The sequence below is a fragment of the Pan troglodytes genome, chromosome 1, assembly GCF_028858775.2.
Source record: "Pan troglodytes isolate AG18354 chromosome 1, NHGRI_mPanTro3-v2.0_pri, whole genome shotgun sequence".
Classification (NCBI taxonomy): domain Eukaryota; kingdom Metazoa; phylum Chordata; class Mammalia; order Primates; family Hominidae; genus Pan; species Pan troglodytes.
Window position 1 is genome coordinate 133,619,068 of NC_072398.2, and position 18,119 is coordinate 133,637,186.

Below are 18,119 nucleotides of genomic sequence, written 5' to 3' on the forward strand. Positions count from 1 at the left end.
GTATTTGTGAGGTGTCATGAAGGCCAGCCAGCCCTCCTTCTGTTCAGGGAATGGTCAGACGCTGGACGCTTTCTCTTTGCATTGAGAATGGTTTCCTAAGACTGGTCATCCTGCTTCTACTCTCACTTCCATATAATCCTACCAGAATGAGCTTCTAAACAGAGATTATTTAATTTCTTTTTTGTTGTTGTTCTAAATCTACCAATGCTGTCCTATTTTATTGTAACAAACTTCTTACCACAGTTTCTAACACACTCCTTGGTTTGGCCCCTGCCTATTTCTCAGACTTCCTCTCTTGTCTCACTTGCTTTCCTTCACCCACATAAAACCTTCCTTCTACTCCTCACGTGCTATAACTGCATCTCATCCTTAACACCCTTGCCACCATTCCCGCTTCTTGGAATAATCTGCCTCTGAGTCATCACGTGACTGGTTCATTCTTATCCTTTATGTTTTAGCTCTGATGGCATCTCATCAAAGAGGCGCTCTCTGACCCTCCATAATTGCTATGATCTAAAGCACCCCTTCTGCTTCTCACATCCCTCATCTTGTACGTCTCTTTCATGTAACCCTATTCATAACCATTTTCACTATCATATAGTTCACTTACTTATTTACTTTTCATTTTTTATCTTCTGCCAGATGAAATTTACAACACACAAGGATGGGTCTCTTATCTGTGGTTTACTACGGTGCCTGCAGCAGGATGTAATACATGAGAGACCAAAAACAATTTTTTTTTTTTTTGCTAATTGAATGAATGAAGGCAAGGTAATGCCTTGCTTTTTTTCCTATTAAAAATTATGAAACACCTGGGAAGAATAGCTTGTATACACTGTCTTATGTCTTTGCCAGATACTTTGTCCATAACTTCAGAATTCTGTTTTTTGCCTTTACCATTTAACTGCAAGTGTCACCTTTTTACGGTTCATTGACCTCCACGTCATCAATCTATTTACCTACATTATATTTCTTTTGTATTTAATATTTGTTGAATTTACCTCTTTACTTGGCTTGTGTGGCTTAGAAATATTTTGATTCTCATGTAACTCTGAGGAATTATTCTCTAGCTTTAGTTCAAGTTATGCTTGCTGACACTTTAAAAATAAGTGGATGATTCTATTGTCACCTGTTTTTGCACTCTTTCTTTGGAAACTTTACCCAGCCTTGTGATTTATTTGATCCCAAGTTGCAGTGCCTTCATCTGAGGTCTAGGTGTGTATCTCCAAATGCTTCTGTGGATTTTTCAGGCATTTTCCAACTACATATGTAGTTAATTTCTAGTGAGGTTTAAATCCTAAGGGTGTGACCTTGGTAACTTATCTCAATCTCACATTCCTCAACTATAAAATTGAGATATACCTATTTTGTGAGTATCCAAAGAGATAGTATATACAGTGCCTAGCCCAGAGCCAGTTACATGCTGATGAAAGCGCTCAATAAATGTTTTCCATTATTATAGTTTTATCCCCATTAGATATAGCCTTTGCCAATGTTGATATTTCTTGAGTGCATGATAATACAGCTAGTTCTCTATATAAAGAAACTATACTTTTGAATTGCACATTTACTTATGTACTAAAATTGTTTAAACAAAAATCTACTGTGTGTTTTAAGTTTGCATTGAAGTGTGCCTACTGACGATTGACAAGGAAAAAAAAAAGCCATAAGATGGATATCAAAAAATAACATTAATGAGCTGCTAAAGCTAAAATTACAGGAACTTATGAAATTGGTTAAACATAAAAACCATTAAACTGTTTACTGAAGCTTCACAGATATACTGCAGCTAATGAGCATTTCTGCTATTTAAATAAGCCCAAATTGAACACACATTACATGGATACATAATTAGTCATGGCAGTCAGACACACATAGACTTACTTTTAAAGCTCTATTTAGGGAATCTTTTCCATTTGATTTATTTTGTTAATTAAAATATTTTTCAGTGTTCACTTATATTTTAATAATATTGTTTTCACAAGTAGTATAATTTACTACTGGTTTCCTACTTGTTTTTATTTTTCCGTTAAATGCAGCAAATGGGAATTTTATATGAAACATTTTTCTTAACCCCTTTCAGTAATTGTTTATATAATTTGATGACATAATTCAGCATTTAAAAAATTTTGTTTGCTGAGAAGTATACAAAAAATATTTCAATACCCTATTTTTTCACTATCTCATAATTATCAAGAAATATTAAGCACCCAAATATGCATAGAATTATAATGATTATGGTCCAAACCAGATTAAAGGATGATCTATTCCTTCAAGCAGTTTGCAGTCTTAAAGAGATGGTATCATTGAATATAAATAAGCAAATCAAAGTACAGCATTTGGGAATCCAACAGAGAATTTGAAAACAATTCCCATATATTTACTTCAAGGACACTGACCTCCTGGAGGAGATCTCTTCCAGGTAAAATGAAATCCAATGTTCAAGGAGTTCAGCGTCTTAAATAGATAGAATTATTTCAGAGACATAAGCAGATCAAGGTGAAGTGCTTGGACTATTTTAATTCTGAATTGGTTTGTTGGTCAGTTTAGGAAGTGGAAATGAAACTTCCAATAGAATACAAATAACACAAAAGGAGTTGCTATAGGCTATTATTGACATCCATCTTTTCCATTCAACTTGGGGAGCCTAAATTTATCCTGAATAGGGTGAGGGAGAAGATCAGATATGTACTTTACCCTGACTGAATTCTACTAGCATATTCAAACTGAAAATTATCTAACCATAGCAGTAGGAAAATCAAATATTTAAATTGATCAAAAGAAATTCACTATGTGCCCATTCTTCCCTAGTCAGTATGTTTGTCAGTGTAGAAATACTTTTCCTCCACATGATGAACTGACTCTCTAATTGTGAAAATAAGATCTACAAGAAAAATAACTAAGACAGAATAATATGAATGCTAAATAAATGGAATGGACAAATACTACATTTTTTGACCAAAAAACATGTACTAGATTCCCCTTATATGCCAATTATATGCTAGATGCTGGGGGGAAGTAGCTGACTTAAATAAGTTATCTGAACTTAGGAGTAGTAGAGGTAAAACAAATACTTGAAATAAAGTCACATAGTGCCTAGTGTAACAGAAAGTCGTTAGTGGTTAATTCACTAGAAAGGGGGGAAAAAGGTTTCATTGGAAAGGATGCTCTCAAGGCTGAATCTGTGAAGCTAGCCAAGACTAGAATTCTTTGCTGTTCCTGTCTTCATTTTAGTTATTCCCATGATCCCCAATGCTGAATTTTATGAGACTGTGGAGAGTCTATTTATTCTGGCTTTCTCTTGCCCCCACACCCAAAGTCAGAAGCAGCAGGACTTTGGAGATGAAATAATTGGATTCAAATACTGCCTCTGCCACCTCTTGGCTTTATTGAGGATGATAATATCCACCTTCAAGGGTTCTTTTGTGATCTAATAAGATATTCTGTGGAAATATCCAGCAGTATGCCTGCCATGTACTAGAGATCCATAAGTGCTGATTGATTATTTTTTCTAACATTCTTCTTTAGTTGACAGTGATGTTAATGGAATGTAAGAAGTAACTAGGATAAAATTTTCATTGGATGGATTGGCACAACATGTTAACTGACTGGATGTTGAGATATTTGGAAACAAGATTCATGGATTATACTAAGATTTGTAAGCTCTATTTTTAGTTTTGAAGAAGGGAATGGGACCAGATGCGATGGCTCATGCCTGTAATTCCAGCACTTTGGGAGGCCGAGGCTGGTAAATCACTTGAGGTCAGGAGTTTGAGACCAGCCTGGCCAACCTGCTGAAACCCCATCTCTACTAAAAATACAAAAATTAGCTGTGCGTGGTGACAAGCGCCTGTAATCCCAGCTACTTGGGAGGCTGAAGCACGAGAATCACTTGATCACTTGAACCTAGTAGGTGGAGGTTACAGTGAGCGGAGGTCATGCCACTGCACTCCAGACTGGGTGGCAGAGTGAGACTCCTCAAAAAAAAAAAAAAAAAAAAAAAGAAAAGAAAAAGGGAATAGAAAATTTTTGCAACCTACTCATCTGACAAAGGGCTAATATCCAGAATCTACAATGAACTCAAACAAATTTACAAGAAAAAAACAAACAGCCCCATCAAAAAGTGGGCGAAGGACATGAACAGACACTTCTCAAAAGAAGACATTTATGCAGCCAAAAAACACATGAAAAAATGCTCATCATCACTGGCCAGCAGAGAAATGCAAATCAAAACCACAATGAGATACCACCTCACACCTGTTAGAATGGCAATCATTAAAAAGTCAGGAAACAACAGGTGCTGGAGAGGATGTGGAGAAATAGGAACACTTTTACACTGTTGGTGGGACTGTAAACTAGTTCAACCATTGTGGACATCAGTGTGGCAATTCCTCAGGGATCTAGAACTGGAAATATCATTTGACCCAGCCATCCCATTACTGGGTATATACCCAAAGGACTATAAATCATGCTGCTATAAAGACACATGCTCACATATGTTTATTGCGACATTATTCACAATAGCAAAGACTTGGAACCAAGCCAAATGTCCAGCAATGATAGACTGGATTAAGAAAATGTGGCACATATACACCATGAAATACTATGCAGCCATAAAAAATGATGAGTTCATGTCTTTTGTAGGGACATGGATGAAATTGGAAATCATCATTCTCAGTAAACTATCGCAAGAACAAAAAACCAAACACCACATATTCTCACTCATAGGTGGGAATTGAACAATGAGATCACATGGACACAGGAAGGGGAATATCACACTCTGGGGACTGTTGTGGGGTGGGGGGAGGGGGGAGGGATAGCATTGGGAGATATACCTAATGCTAGATGACGAGTTAGTGGGTGCAGCACACCAGCATGGCACATGTATACATATGTAACTAACCTGCACAATGTGCACATGTACCCTAAAACTTAAAGTATAATAAAAAAAGAAAAAATAATAATAAAATAAAATAAAAAAAGAAAAAGGGAATAGAAAAAAGCAGCAATGACTATTAAAAATGCATCATGAGGACAGGTGGAAAGCAGAAAGTATGATGTCACAGAAGCCAGGCTAAAAGACTTTCATGAGGAGGAAGTGGTTATCTGTTGAATTTTGCTGAGAAATCAAGGAGCACAACAAGGGGGAGGCACATTAGGTGCCTGTCCAACAACTTTGCCTTTGCCTGACCCTGAGAGTAAGGACCTCCTTAAATTTTGTTCTTTGTCTGCCTCACTCACCTCACCCTATTTCAGGCTCTGAAGCAAGATGATCACTGAGAAGAATCACTGGACTTGGCGACCTGGAACCAATTAATCATATCAGTGAAAATAGGTTTAGTGAAGCTTTGGAGTCAAATGCAGATGTGGAATGGTTTTAAATTGGGAGGTACTACTGTACATGTATGTACCTACATATGGGAAACCTCTAATTTGTAGGGAGTGGCTGGTAATAGAGAAGAGAGTGGATATAGTGTCGGGGCAAAATTCCTACCAGGTCAGAGGAGAGGATTCTTGGGCCCATGTGGAGAGACTGGCTTCTGATAGGAGGGAGAGTTCCTTAGTGGTATTAAAAAGGAAGAGAGAGAGAGAGCGAAGGTATAGATCCAGTAGGTTTGTAGTTTTGCTGATGGGAAGACAAGAGAGTTCCCATGTGATAGCTTTTATATTCTCTGTGAATTGTGGGACAAGGCCTTCTCCTGACAGTGGGGGCAAGAGAAAGGAGTCGAGTCTATAGAAGGTTTGAGGAGTGAAGCAAAGGTAAGACGTGTTCACAATGAGTGGAGGAAATGAAAGAGTAAGGTCACCAATAATAAATCATGAGGTGGGAAGGCCCAGAGGAAGCTTGTGAACTGAGTTTTGGATGTGATGATTTGGAAGGGACATTAGAGCCTACAGGTTATAATCTTAAACAGGCATCCGGAAGTTCCAGAATAAAAGGAAGAACTCAAGGGAGAGTTCGAGGCCATCTTTATAGAGATGAAATTGAAGGCCCTAAATGACTATGATTTCTGTCAGAGAAAGTGCAGTGGACTGAATATTTGAGAGCTGAGAAGAGGAAAATGAAGAGGTGAAGAGGGACTAGAGCCCAAGAAGGACAGTTTAAAGATAAGCAGAGCCAGGGTAGAGGAGCATTCTGCAAATCAAAAAAGATCAAAATTAATGCCATTCAACTGTTGGATGCTACAGAAAGGCAAAAGAGCTGAAGACTAAGGTCACAGAATTTGGTGACTGTGGAGACCATACTTTCATTCAAGGAATAATTTGGTGGTGAGACAAGTAAGCAGTCCAAGTATATGACTGAGAAATTGGGTAAAGGAAGATATAAGAATGGCAGTGAGAAAAGATAACCATGTCAAAAACAAAGTTTTTTTCAAATTGGAGAGGAGAGGAGAAAATGACACATACAATATACTAAAAAGAGTAAGAGACAGTGTTTGAGGACCTGGAGGAGCAGGAAGGTACAGAATCAAGGTTATCTTCTGAGAGACTGGCAGAAGGAAAACAATGAATCTTCATTGTGGAGAGCATACTGATTAAAGTACTGAGAAGTGGAAGGGAGATGTGAAGACAAAGCTCAAGCCATCCAGACTTGATATTCTTAGTTGGAGGCATTCTCTGGTTCTGGCCCTTCCTTACCCCAGGTTATTCTATTTAAACAGAACTCTGATATCCTGGCCTTGTAATTAGAATTTATTTTGATCTTGCTGAGATTTTGCTTTCAGCGCTGAATTACTGAGATTACTGCCTCAGCACACCTTTTAGTTTCATTGTGATTTGGTCCTAGTGGGTAATAGGTTATGTAAAATTAAACAACAAGGACATGGATGAATTCATCTATGTTTTCAAGGTATCATTTTATTGTAAATGTTGAAAGTTTTTATTCCCCCCATTGTTTTATAACACATCAAACTCTCCAAAGAATACTAATAATCCTTCTTCATTATGATATCTGTTGTATTGTTTTATTGTTTGTGGAGAATTAATTTATATTTGTGTACTAAAATATAACATTCTTGACATCTTCTTATAAAAACTGAGAAATATACTTGTCATATGCTTGTGGGTTTCTCTTTTACATATGTGACAGCACAGCTACATCAGTTTAATTGACCTTGGCAATCTGCATCTGCTAGTGATGTGTCCCTGAGGGACGGTTTCTGCAATTTTAAGCTGTGGCTTATTGAAGAACTTGTGTGTCACAATACCATTAAGTCTGTATAAAAAATCATTTCATGCATAGCATTAAATTGACTAAAAGTTCCAATTTCAAAACCGTTTCTTGTTATAAAGCTACCTCAGAGTGTCTTTGTTTTTTAAATAAGCTCATTTGAACATAGTAGTAATTAAAGCAGAAAATTAACATAAATCTTGAATGTTTGGTATGAATTAAGGACGTTTTCATTCTTTATAAAGACTGCATAAAATTCCAGGCACCATATCATTTAACAAATTTCTCTTCCAATTGCAGAATAATATAGACTGTGAATAAGCATGTTTTGGGATTCTTTTTCAAGTTCTTTTTCTGTTCAACTATGGAGCTCCTGGGACATATGCCACAGTCTCCATCAAGATGCAATCTCATGGAAAATCTGAGAAAACTGTGCATGAACATAACAGAAAATCCCCCCGTTTTATAAACAAGAAAGGAATAATACAATCCTTCTATTAATATTCATTTAACACTTCAGAGGAAATGGCAAGCAGTTATTTGGTTTGCAAATGTAAATATACATTTTTCATTCACTTATGCTTTCACTCCTTCCAAGCTGGGTAAAGACAGAACAGAAGATTTGCTTCTGAGTTTTATTTTTATTGTATTCCAAGTTAAATCTATCAGCAGAGATGTAAAAGAGCTCTGAGGAGTTCATAGAAGAACAGTTACAATGATGAGGATGATAGTCTTCCTCATAAGGAGCAACTAAATAAATGAATTCCTTTCTGAGAAATTATGAATAACATGCACGTGAATTTTTTCACTGAATCCTTGATTTGAGTTCTAAGCTTAAGAAAATGATTAAATAATTAAAATAATGGCTATATTTTAAAAGAATTGTTGAAATTAGGAAAGGTATTTAGCTTCAGATTTAACAAAGTTTCAGTAAATTCATATATAGTATGAATCAAATTCATATTATATATGAATATTACATGTGCTTAGAGTCTACTACATGTACAAGGAAATGATCCTAACCATTTGATGTTCCAGTTGTGATACAGTCATTCTTGGTGCTTAGGGCTACTGAAAAAAATATTTCTGACCCACTGTAGCATTGCTTATATTTATAAATGTTGTCCATATTCTACTTTCTTAGTGATCTTTTTGTAGATATTTGATGAGCCAAATATTGGGTATTAAAATATATACAGATGGTCTCTATTTTGATTGATGTTAGTAACCTCATAACCAGCTGTGTGATCTCTCAGCTTTTTCTTTTTATTTCTGGAATGAAATTAGGAACATGTTAAACTTGAAGGTCTCCAAAATGAGCAGGAGGAAATTTGGTAGTTAATTTTCAAAAGGTGACTGAGATGATTTTTAATATGAAAGAAAATCCTTTTTCTATTTTAGAATAGAGTATCAAAGAATTGTTTGATTTTTAATGAGGTTAGCTGGATATTACAAATGATAAAATAATTAAAACAGTTGATATTCAGGTTTAAGACTTCACAGAATAAATAAATCAAATATTAAGGAAAGAAAGCTTATTTTTAAAAGTATACATGAGTATTATGAATGTTTAAGGATACATAATAACACAATGCATATACAATAGAAATGCCCATGAGCAGAAGAGTGCTTTTGAATTCACAAATAAATGCCCCTAGGGTGGCTTATGATGTTGGTGCTAAATATTTTAAGAAATATAAAGTTACTTGTTAAACTCAGAGTAACATTTCCTGAATACTTATTGACTGAGTTTGTGACAGGTGGAGTGTTAAAGTGAATTGTTCTATGTACATTTTTTGCATCCTAAAATATGGTAAAGCACATTCTTCAAGAACTTCAATTTAATTTGTGAAGCATTTATCCAGCACCTCCTGTGTACAATTCACTGTGCTCAAGTGAAGATTCAAATTTTATGAGGCCTGAAGTGTATACAATTTGAGAGCTCTTCTTTAAGAAAAGAAAAATTCATAGATTTGAAATTAGGCACAGGGCTTTGAAAGAGTCCCATGCAAGTGAGGGACCCTACTTAAGCTTCAGTAACTTCACGATAAAGTTATCCCTTCACATCTAGGGGGGCTTGGTTCCAGGATCCCCCATGGATACCAAAATCCATCTATGCTCTTAAGTCTGTTATAGAAAATAGTGTATTATTTGCATATAATCTACACATATCCTTCCATATACTTTAAATCATCTTTGGATTACTTATGGTATATCTAATACAATGTATATGCTGTATATATAGTTGATATACTATATTGTTTAGGGAATAATGGAAAGAAAAAAGTATGTACACGTTCAGTACAGACATAAACATTCTATTTTTTTCCCAAATATTTTCAGTGCACAGTTGATTGAATCCTCAGAGGTGGAACCCACAGATATGGAGGGCCGACTGTAAACATGTCTTTGACTCTAATTTATGTTGTGGGACTCAGAGATAACTAAGGAATTATTCCTACCTTGCTCAAGCATAGAATGAAATCTGTACTTAAATTTCAAGGATATTGCTGTGAAACATGAGATAAATGTAAAAAAAAATGCTTTGATTTCCTAGTGATAAAATTTTGAATTTCTTATCTTTTTATTAATTATCTTTATTTCAGATCTCTTGTAGGCCAAAGTTTTGGAAACATAAGGTCATTTCTGATAGAACAGAATTCATTTTTACCCCTTGCCACTATTTATAAAGCTCATTACATATATCATTCAAGGATGATGTGTTACAGTTGCCATTATTAAAATAGGTTGAATTGATGAGCCATACTCACTATTGACTTTCTTGCAACTCAAGTAACTGTCAACAGATGGTAGTGATGATCTGTTATGCAATAGGGAACAAATGATAAAGATGTCTTTTCATGTGACCTTTAAAAACATTAGAAAAATTTCCTTAAAATGCCTTTCTGCTTTGAAAATAATTACATGAATATTTAATTTTCCTCTCAATGAAAGACGAAAAAACAAATAGAAACAGTAGAAGATTTTAAAATAAAAACCTGAGTATGATAGCATTGACCCATCTACTCATTCATTCATTCATCCATCAATCCAATTGAGTGTCCTCTGCTCCAAGAACTGTAGTGTGCTCTGTAGAACACAGGCAAGCAGTGTGGACAAATTGCTGTTCTCATGGAACCTATGATCTTGTGGGAAAAACACAATCAACAGTAACCCCTCAATAATTTTCTACAACTCTAACATTCTTTAAGTAAAAAAGCTACAAATATATACCAGTGTTTATTTTATTTCTATTTTTTTCCTCTATTTTACTCAGAAGAAACTGGTTTTAGGTGTCAAAAATAACATTTTTTGTATTTGGCTATTTTGTGTTATACTTGATTCATAAATCAATTCAACAACTAACTTTTCTGTTCCAAAATCTCCCAAGCTCTCTTCTTTTAGTTTAAGTTGTTACTAATATTTTCTCTTTGGAGTTGGAGTAAAGAATAAGGCCCTTAGTCTGTCTGAGATGCTGTGCTTAAAAATTATGACGTTACCTGGAGAGAACATTTTATCCTAAACACGGGCTTACTCAGTTTACTCCATCAAATAGGGTGTTGTCCACCTTTCTTCATTTCTTCTCTTACTCAACCCTTTCTCTAAATTGCATCCATTGATCTCTTCCAAATGTCAGGATTATGCTTTCAAAATGTTCGTTAGATATTTTTCTTAAAGAAACACAACCTCATTCCTCTTCCATGACTCTTTTAGATTCATTAGAATGCAGCATATTTAGTAAATAATTGCAAAACTACTTTACAGAGCAATTTCCACAAGGAATTAATGGTAATGTTTGCATTTGTTGCTTTTAACAAAACAAAGCAGAAATTGCTGGCTAAATATAACTGTATACTAGATCCATTAAATTGCTTAATAGTAAGTGCAAATAATTTAATGAAAATGTTATATATGTTGTCTCATTTTGCTTTACAAAATATTTTGTTGTAAAAGGGAGATTAGCCATTGACCTGAATTCATGATGTAACTTTCAAAAGTGACACACATGAACAAGTTGGGGATAATATAAGTAGTAACAGATCTGTAAAAATGATGGCTATGAATAAAGTTTTAGAAAAATGTATTTTGTATGTATTTAAAAGGTTGTACTTTCCTTCATTATAGATCCATACTTCGTAGACATAAATGTCTGCTCTGAAACATTGACCAAATCTGTGGTCTTTAATTCCTGTATGTGAGGTGTAAAGTTAAGTCAGTGCACTTCAAATGTGTTGTTAACTCCAATATTTCATTAGCTTTTCATTTTTATAGTTTACTAAAAGCAGTTGTTTGAATCCCTGGAACAATAATTAAACCATAATTTTTCTTAATTTTAAAATTATTGTTATGGAATTGTCTGTTGACTAGTGATTGTCTATTGTTTTTCACTTGTTTTTTCAGTAAAAGAAGCCTTGAGCCCTATAAAATTTAACAGATGGGGTCTCCCAGAAGTAGATCCAGAAACTATGCAAACTAGTGAAGCATGGGTATTTGCAGGTGGCGATGTCGTTGGTTTGGCTAACACTACAGTGGAATCGGTGAATGATGGAAAGCAAGCTTCTTGGTACATTCACAAATATGTACAGGTAGGCATTTGCCATCATTTCCACTTAATTCTTTTCCAATGGATAAGTGCTTCATTTATTTTTGATACTCATCTATAAGAGGATTTCTATTTGGTATATAATAAGCATATATACAATATGTCACGTACATACTTGGATAAAAATTTTAAAATGCAGACTAGGTAGTAGAACTGTTTAGTTGATTAAAAATTGGGCCAGGTGGGCATGCCACCTAATGCCTATAATCCCAGCAATTTTGGAGGCTGAAGCGGGAGGATGCTTGAGCCCGGTGTTCAAGATCAGCCTGGGCAACATAGGAATATCCCATCTCTACAAAAAATAAAAAATTAGATGGGCATGGTGGCACACGCCTGTGGTACGAGCTTCTTGGGAGGCTGAGGTGGGAGGATCTCTTGAGCTGAGGAGGTCAAGGCTGCAGTAAGCCATGATCATGCCACTTGCACTTCAACCTGGACAACAGAGAGAGACCTTGTCTCAAAAAAAAAAAAAAAAAAAAAGAAAGAAAATTTATCATGCATTCCTACCATTCGAGTACTGTGAAGTGATTAGTCCTGATGTGTCCAAAATATTTATTATTGGCTTAAATACATAGATCATACACTTATCAAATCTGATGGTATACAATATTATAGGACATATACTAGAATCTACATTAATTATAATCTTACATAGTCCAAAAAATGGTTTCATCTGTTCATTTGGACCAGATAAGGTCCTGTCTGTTTTCCAAATTCTATGCATCTAAGTGGAAAGGAAACAAACATTTGATGAATTTCAGTTGTAATTTTTATTTTTTTAATTTAATTTAATTTTTTTTTTTTATATTTTTTGAGACGAAGTCTCGCTCTAATGCCCAGGCTGGAGTGCAGTGGCACGATCTTGGCTCACTGCAGCCTCCGCCTCCTGGGTTCAAGCAATTCTCATGCCTCAGCCCCTGAGTAGCTGGGACTATAGGTGCATGCTGCCACACCCAGCTAATTTTTGTATTTTTAGTAGAGATGGGGTTTCACTATGTTGGCCAAGCTGGTCTCAAACTCCTGGCCTCAAGTGATCCGCCCACCTCAGCCTCCCAAAGTGCTGGGATTACAGACATAAGCCACCGTGCCCAGCCTTCAGTTGTAATTTTTGAAAACAATTTAGTTTTTAACAATTTAGGATACAGAATGTGAAATGATGAGATGTGAAGCTGAGCATACTTTGCCACAACGACTGTGGTCTTGAGGAAGAAACGTGTAACTACCAGATCTCAGTAGCTTACTTTCTGACTAAATGCTTTGTTTTCTTTTTGTTCTATGATTTAATTAAATGTAGATACAGTTACCTCATTTATGTAAAATGTTCCTGGAAAATTTGCTCTTGTTAATAAAATTTTTATTCTTTCTTTCCTATTCAAGGAAGACTGCTCACACTATGCCTTTTTACCACTCTTGTTTTGGTTCTCTTGTTTGTTTCCCACATGCTAACAAAATTCACTTTATCTTTAATGCTTCCTTTAATTTCTTCCTCTTTTCCATGACCATTTTGTCTATTCTAGTTGTCCTTCTCATGTTTGTGTAACTAATGCAGGACGTACTTATTTGCTAGGTAGGGCCTGGACTTGACACTGATTGTATCATCTTTTAAAAGTTTGATTCACCTGCCTACTTCCACCTCCTCCTTGGCATCTTTGAGTAGTGGGGCTTGAGTTGTTGGGCCAAACCGTGGTGTCCCAGAAATGTAGGAATCTCAAAATGAATGAGGTAATTGGGAGATTGAGGTGGGAGGATCACTTAAGCCCAGAAGTTGGAGGCTATAGTGAGCTATGATCACACCACTGCACTCTAGCCTGGGTGACAGAGTGAGACTTCATCTTTAAACAACAACAACAACAACAAAACAACGAGAGAGAGAGAGAGAGAAAGAGAGAGAAAGGAGCCTGTGGATTTTGCAAAGAGACAAAGCTTTGATTCAGGAAATAGCATCTAGGGAGATGCCAAATCTAAAATTTTAAGACTTTAAAAAGTTATACATCAAAAGGGACTAGGCTAGGCAAAGAAAGAAAGAAAGAAAAAGAACACAATTTAAACAGAGACAGACACTGGGAAACCCAAAGGAGACAAGTTGGTGAGTGGTTCAGGCTCCAGTCTTTGCAGTGACTGAAGGATAGATAGCAGCACTATGCTTTACCAAGTGTTTATTGCCTCAGACAGAGGAAGCAGCAAAGGACAGCTATCCACTCAGGGAGTGGATGGTTCCCTACTTTGCCTCCTTCTGCATTTCCTGTCCCCCAAACTATCTTCCTGTTTTTATTTTCTCATTCTACTCTTATTTTCAGAGTAATTTCACAGTTTTTTTAAATAATAACAAAGGATTTATTATCATTTGCAGATGAAATAAATGCACCATCCCATACTTGAAAGGTTTCAATAAGCCTTAACATTTTTCAGGTTGTACCAAGGCACTGCCACTGCCTAGTTATATTATGCACCCGTTTCTAGAGTAAAAAAACTACACCTCCCTCAACATCAGTTCTGTACTGTTTCTGGTTTATGATAAACTTCCAAAACAGCAAAAAATTGCAAATATGTGCAAACACTATGGTCCATTCAGAGTACTGCTTAGTCATCATCTTCCTCTTCCTCCTCTTCTTCCTCAAAGCTATCTTCAAAGCCCTCACTGTCCTCCTGGTCTTCATCCCCCTCTATTGCTATATCCCACTGTGGGTGATTTTCTGGCACAGGCTTGGCCTCATGAACTTCCAACTTCAATGGTTTAATCTGATCGAAACCCATATAGGAGTCTGATCTCAGAAACACAGTATACTGATAATTTCCAGGCTTGCCTGGTGCAGGAAACTTCAGCTCTACTTCCTCTGTATCTTTTAGTGTACACACATGATATGGCATGGATATTAATGTCTGCTCCTTCCTATCTGCAATGTAAAGCCACCACCATTCTTGTTTTTCCTCAGGAAAGTAAAGGCTATACACAGGATGTGTTATTTTTGATTTGGTTTCCAATAGAGCGCTCTCTTTTTGCTGTATGCTTTGTAGTAATTCTTGCCACTCTGCTTCATCATCTTTGTTTTGTTTTTCATCTTGCTCTCTATCAGAGTCTCTGTCACTACCATCATCTTTCTCACTTCAGGAATCTCTATTGGTTTCTTCTTCTTCAGAATCACTGCCCTTATCTGAAACTTCTTATTCATCTTCCTTTACTGCAGCTTCATTCCCAACAACTCCATTTGCCAGCTTTTGTTTCTGTTGCTTTGACTGTGGTAATAGCACAGGTGCAGGTTTTTTTTTTTTTTTAAGGTTTCTTTTTTTTTGATTTAGCAGTTTTCTTGGGTCCTTTACTCTTCTGTTGCCATCCTCGTTTTGTCCTGTTCTTGTTAGTTTCACCCTGCCCATCTTCTGCTGGCTGTTCCTCTGCAGCACAGATGGACTGCTCCTTTTCAAATACTTCAGCCATTGTTTGCCTAGTCAACTTAACCAGCACTGTAACTAAGGATCCTACTGTGATGTTGTTGCTGTCTTCATCATCTAACACCTGTGATTTTATATTCATGGTCACATATGGAAAACTCCCAAGGACAGCCATAACCTCTTCATATTTTTCATCTTCAAGGAAGTGCAGTAGAGTATGACAATCTGATTCTTTAAACTCACCAAATCCTGGATAGTTTAAATTTTATACTTCTTATGATTAGAAACCTGTCTAAGATTGTCCTCTTCAATGTAAGGGAGCTGCAGAAGGGGAGACTTATATTGCTGAAGTCCCTGAACGGCCATCTGAGAAAGCTTCATGCAGTTTTCTAGGGATGCCAAAGTTGGAGCACGAAACTCCCTTTCTTCACGGTTCAGGGCCATTACTATTAGTTGGCAGTTTTTAGTTTCACAGTTTTTAATCTTATCTCCTGCTGTGTAACTCTCTAATCTGTACCTCCAACAGGGCACTCTCTTGCATAATCCAGCAGTCCACTGAATATCTTCCCTTGTGTTTCTAATCTACTTTTCATATTCACCAAACATCTTCATGTAAATGTCTTTCCTACATTTCAGATTCACTGCTTTTAAGTCAAACATTTCTTCCCAACTTGCTCCAACTCCAGTATTTAACATTTTTTATTTCCAGGTTCAAACCTACTAAGTTAGTGGTCCTCATAAATTACTCAGAATAATTAAAATTTCAACATGATTTGGAAATCAATACAATGCTGATGGCTTCTTCTTTTACAGAATAACAATATTAGAACAAAGGAAACTGACATTTATTTACATAAATTAATAGGACACTTTATGAAAAAGTTAGGAAAGGCTAGAGTCTCAGAATAAGAGATACGCTCAAGAAAGTACAGTTAAAAGATTTACATTGGTGCACATATACAACACGCACATAATTTTTTTTCATTATAAGACAAAACGGTACATAGCTGTATTTACCAACTACTTATCTAAGTTTTATTCTTCTCTCTTTTGTATATAACTGGTCAATTCTTATTCTATCTCTTAAAAACTCTTTTTTACCCTTATTTTATTTTATCTTTTGTGTGGAGTTATAATTTTGATTGACCAGAAATCTTACTGAGCAGCCTGCTAGCTCCTTTAAGAAATGAAAGTGGAATCAAGGGATAAGAGATGAGGTTCTTGTGTTAGGCCAGATGAAGCCCAGTGAATGTGTGAATTCATAGTGAAAATGGTATGTGGGCAGAGAAGCTAAAAAGATTTGAAAAAGTAAAATTGAACACAGGTCAGTGGAGGATTTTGTTTTTTGTTCTTATCCTAAATATTTAAATCCATTTATAGATTTTAAATTAAAATGAATAAACAATACTTAAATATATTTATGATTGTAGTTTGGTGGTGTTTCACAATATCATTCTAAAGGACTCTTAATGTTTTTTTTTTTTCTGTTCATTTCACTGTTGTCTTGTAACTTCCTGAATCTAATAAATGTGTACTGGAAAAAAAAAGAAATTATTTTACTTCCATGTAATGGCAGATAGGAAGTTTGAATAGAAATCTGATGTGTAGAGAAAGGAGAGAAACAGACCTTTAGCTATAATGAAGAAAACATGCATGTGCTTTAAAAACACATATTGCTAGGAATGATAGTGTTTGAAATATAAAATAAAGGTTGTGTCATGTAAGAATTTTGGATTTGGTTGAAGGATTCAGACTTGTCAAACTAAGTGTTGAATTACATGTTAAAATGGAGTAGAGATGAAAGGTAGGTAAAAATCTCTGTCAAGTAAAATCAACATTTCCACCTTCCTGCCAGGGTGTTGGATGCAAAGTGCTAAGCAGCGATAAGGCTCACAAGGTACATATAGACAAAGTGGGATTTTTCTCTCTCCACATTGTCATTAACTTAGTTCTGGCCTCTATCACCTCTCTTGAAATTGCCTCCACTTTCTCTCCTGTCAAATCCAATGCCCCTACACTGCAGCCAGAGTCATCTTTCTAGATTATCAGTTGAATCCTAATTAGCTCATTTAAAACCCTTCAATGACTTTTACTCACACTCAAGGTAAAGGCCAAACTTCTTAGCTTTGAGATGCTGATTTGAATGTCCCCAAGCATACCAAGATTTCTCCTGAATCTGGGCCTTTCCCCCACTTCACCCATTTCCCTCTGGTTGAGTCCCACTTGTCCTTCAGGGTTGGCTTTCTCCTCCTCATCCAGGGAGTTTGTGACATGAACTTCCTTTGTGCTCCTTGTTTGAAGCCTGCTTACTGGTCTGTCTCTGTACAAGCTAGGAACCATGTTTATGTATTGCTGTACCCTCAAAATAAAGTATTCATCTATTACATAGGAAAAATATGCAGAAATCATTTATCTTAAATACATTTAAGGAGGAGTTAAGAAAACTAATGAGTTTGTTATATGATAAGTTCATTAGCATATAATATTGTTTTCTCACAAATGTAGCATTTGTTAAAAAAAATTTCTGTAATGTCTATAGTATGTTTCACAACTAAGGCTTATGACATTTTGTCTTATATTTTGCATTAGTTTGTTTTGGGGGAAAAGGTAACATTGAATAGCTTATTTTAAAATATGATTTTATAAACAGATTATAGTGTTAATGCATGCAATTGGGTGTTTAGAACTTCTTTGTAATATGCATTTTCAGATAAATGTGATTGTTTGAAGACATCCATGTTGGGAGAAAGTGCAGGCAATTTCTCTGAGGAGAGCTTCACTTAAATTTCATTAGTTAATTTGCTCAATTACCACTTATTAAGTAATAGCCTTTGGGCCCACACTTGACTTCGGGAGGGTACCACAATGCATAAATAACAGCAGTATAATATAGTGGTTATAAATTTGGGCTCTCTGAACTACAGAGAAGACATCAGATCCAGTTCCAACACTTTCCAA

General features: G+C 35.8%; 1 protein-coding gene and 1 pseudogene across 10 annotated transcripts in view; one reads left to right on the top strand and one right to left on the bottom strand.

Moving 5' to 3' along the window:
- Window positions 1-18,119, top strand: part of DPYD (dihydropyrimidine dehydrogenase) — an 841,255-nt gene that overhangs the window by 360,489 nt on the left and 462,647 nt on the right. For all 10 annotated transcript variants that reach the window (XR_001707891.3, XM_513583.8, XM_009425982.5 and 7 more), the window contains one exon: window positions 11,573-11,757. Coding sequence is in view for 9 of the 10 variants with exons in the window: in XM_513583.8 (XP_513583.3) it covers window positions 11,573-11,757 (185 nt within the window). In the remaining variant the exon portion in view is untranslated. The remainder of the gene's footprint in view (window positions 1-11,572; window positions 11,758-18,119) is intronic.
- On the bottom strand, window positions 14,257-17,501 carry LOC107973494 (translocation protein SEC63 homolog; annotated as a pseudogene).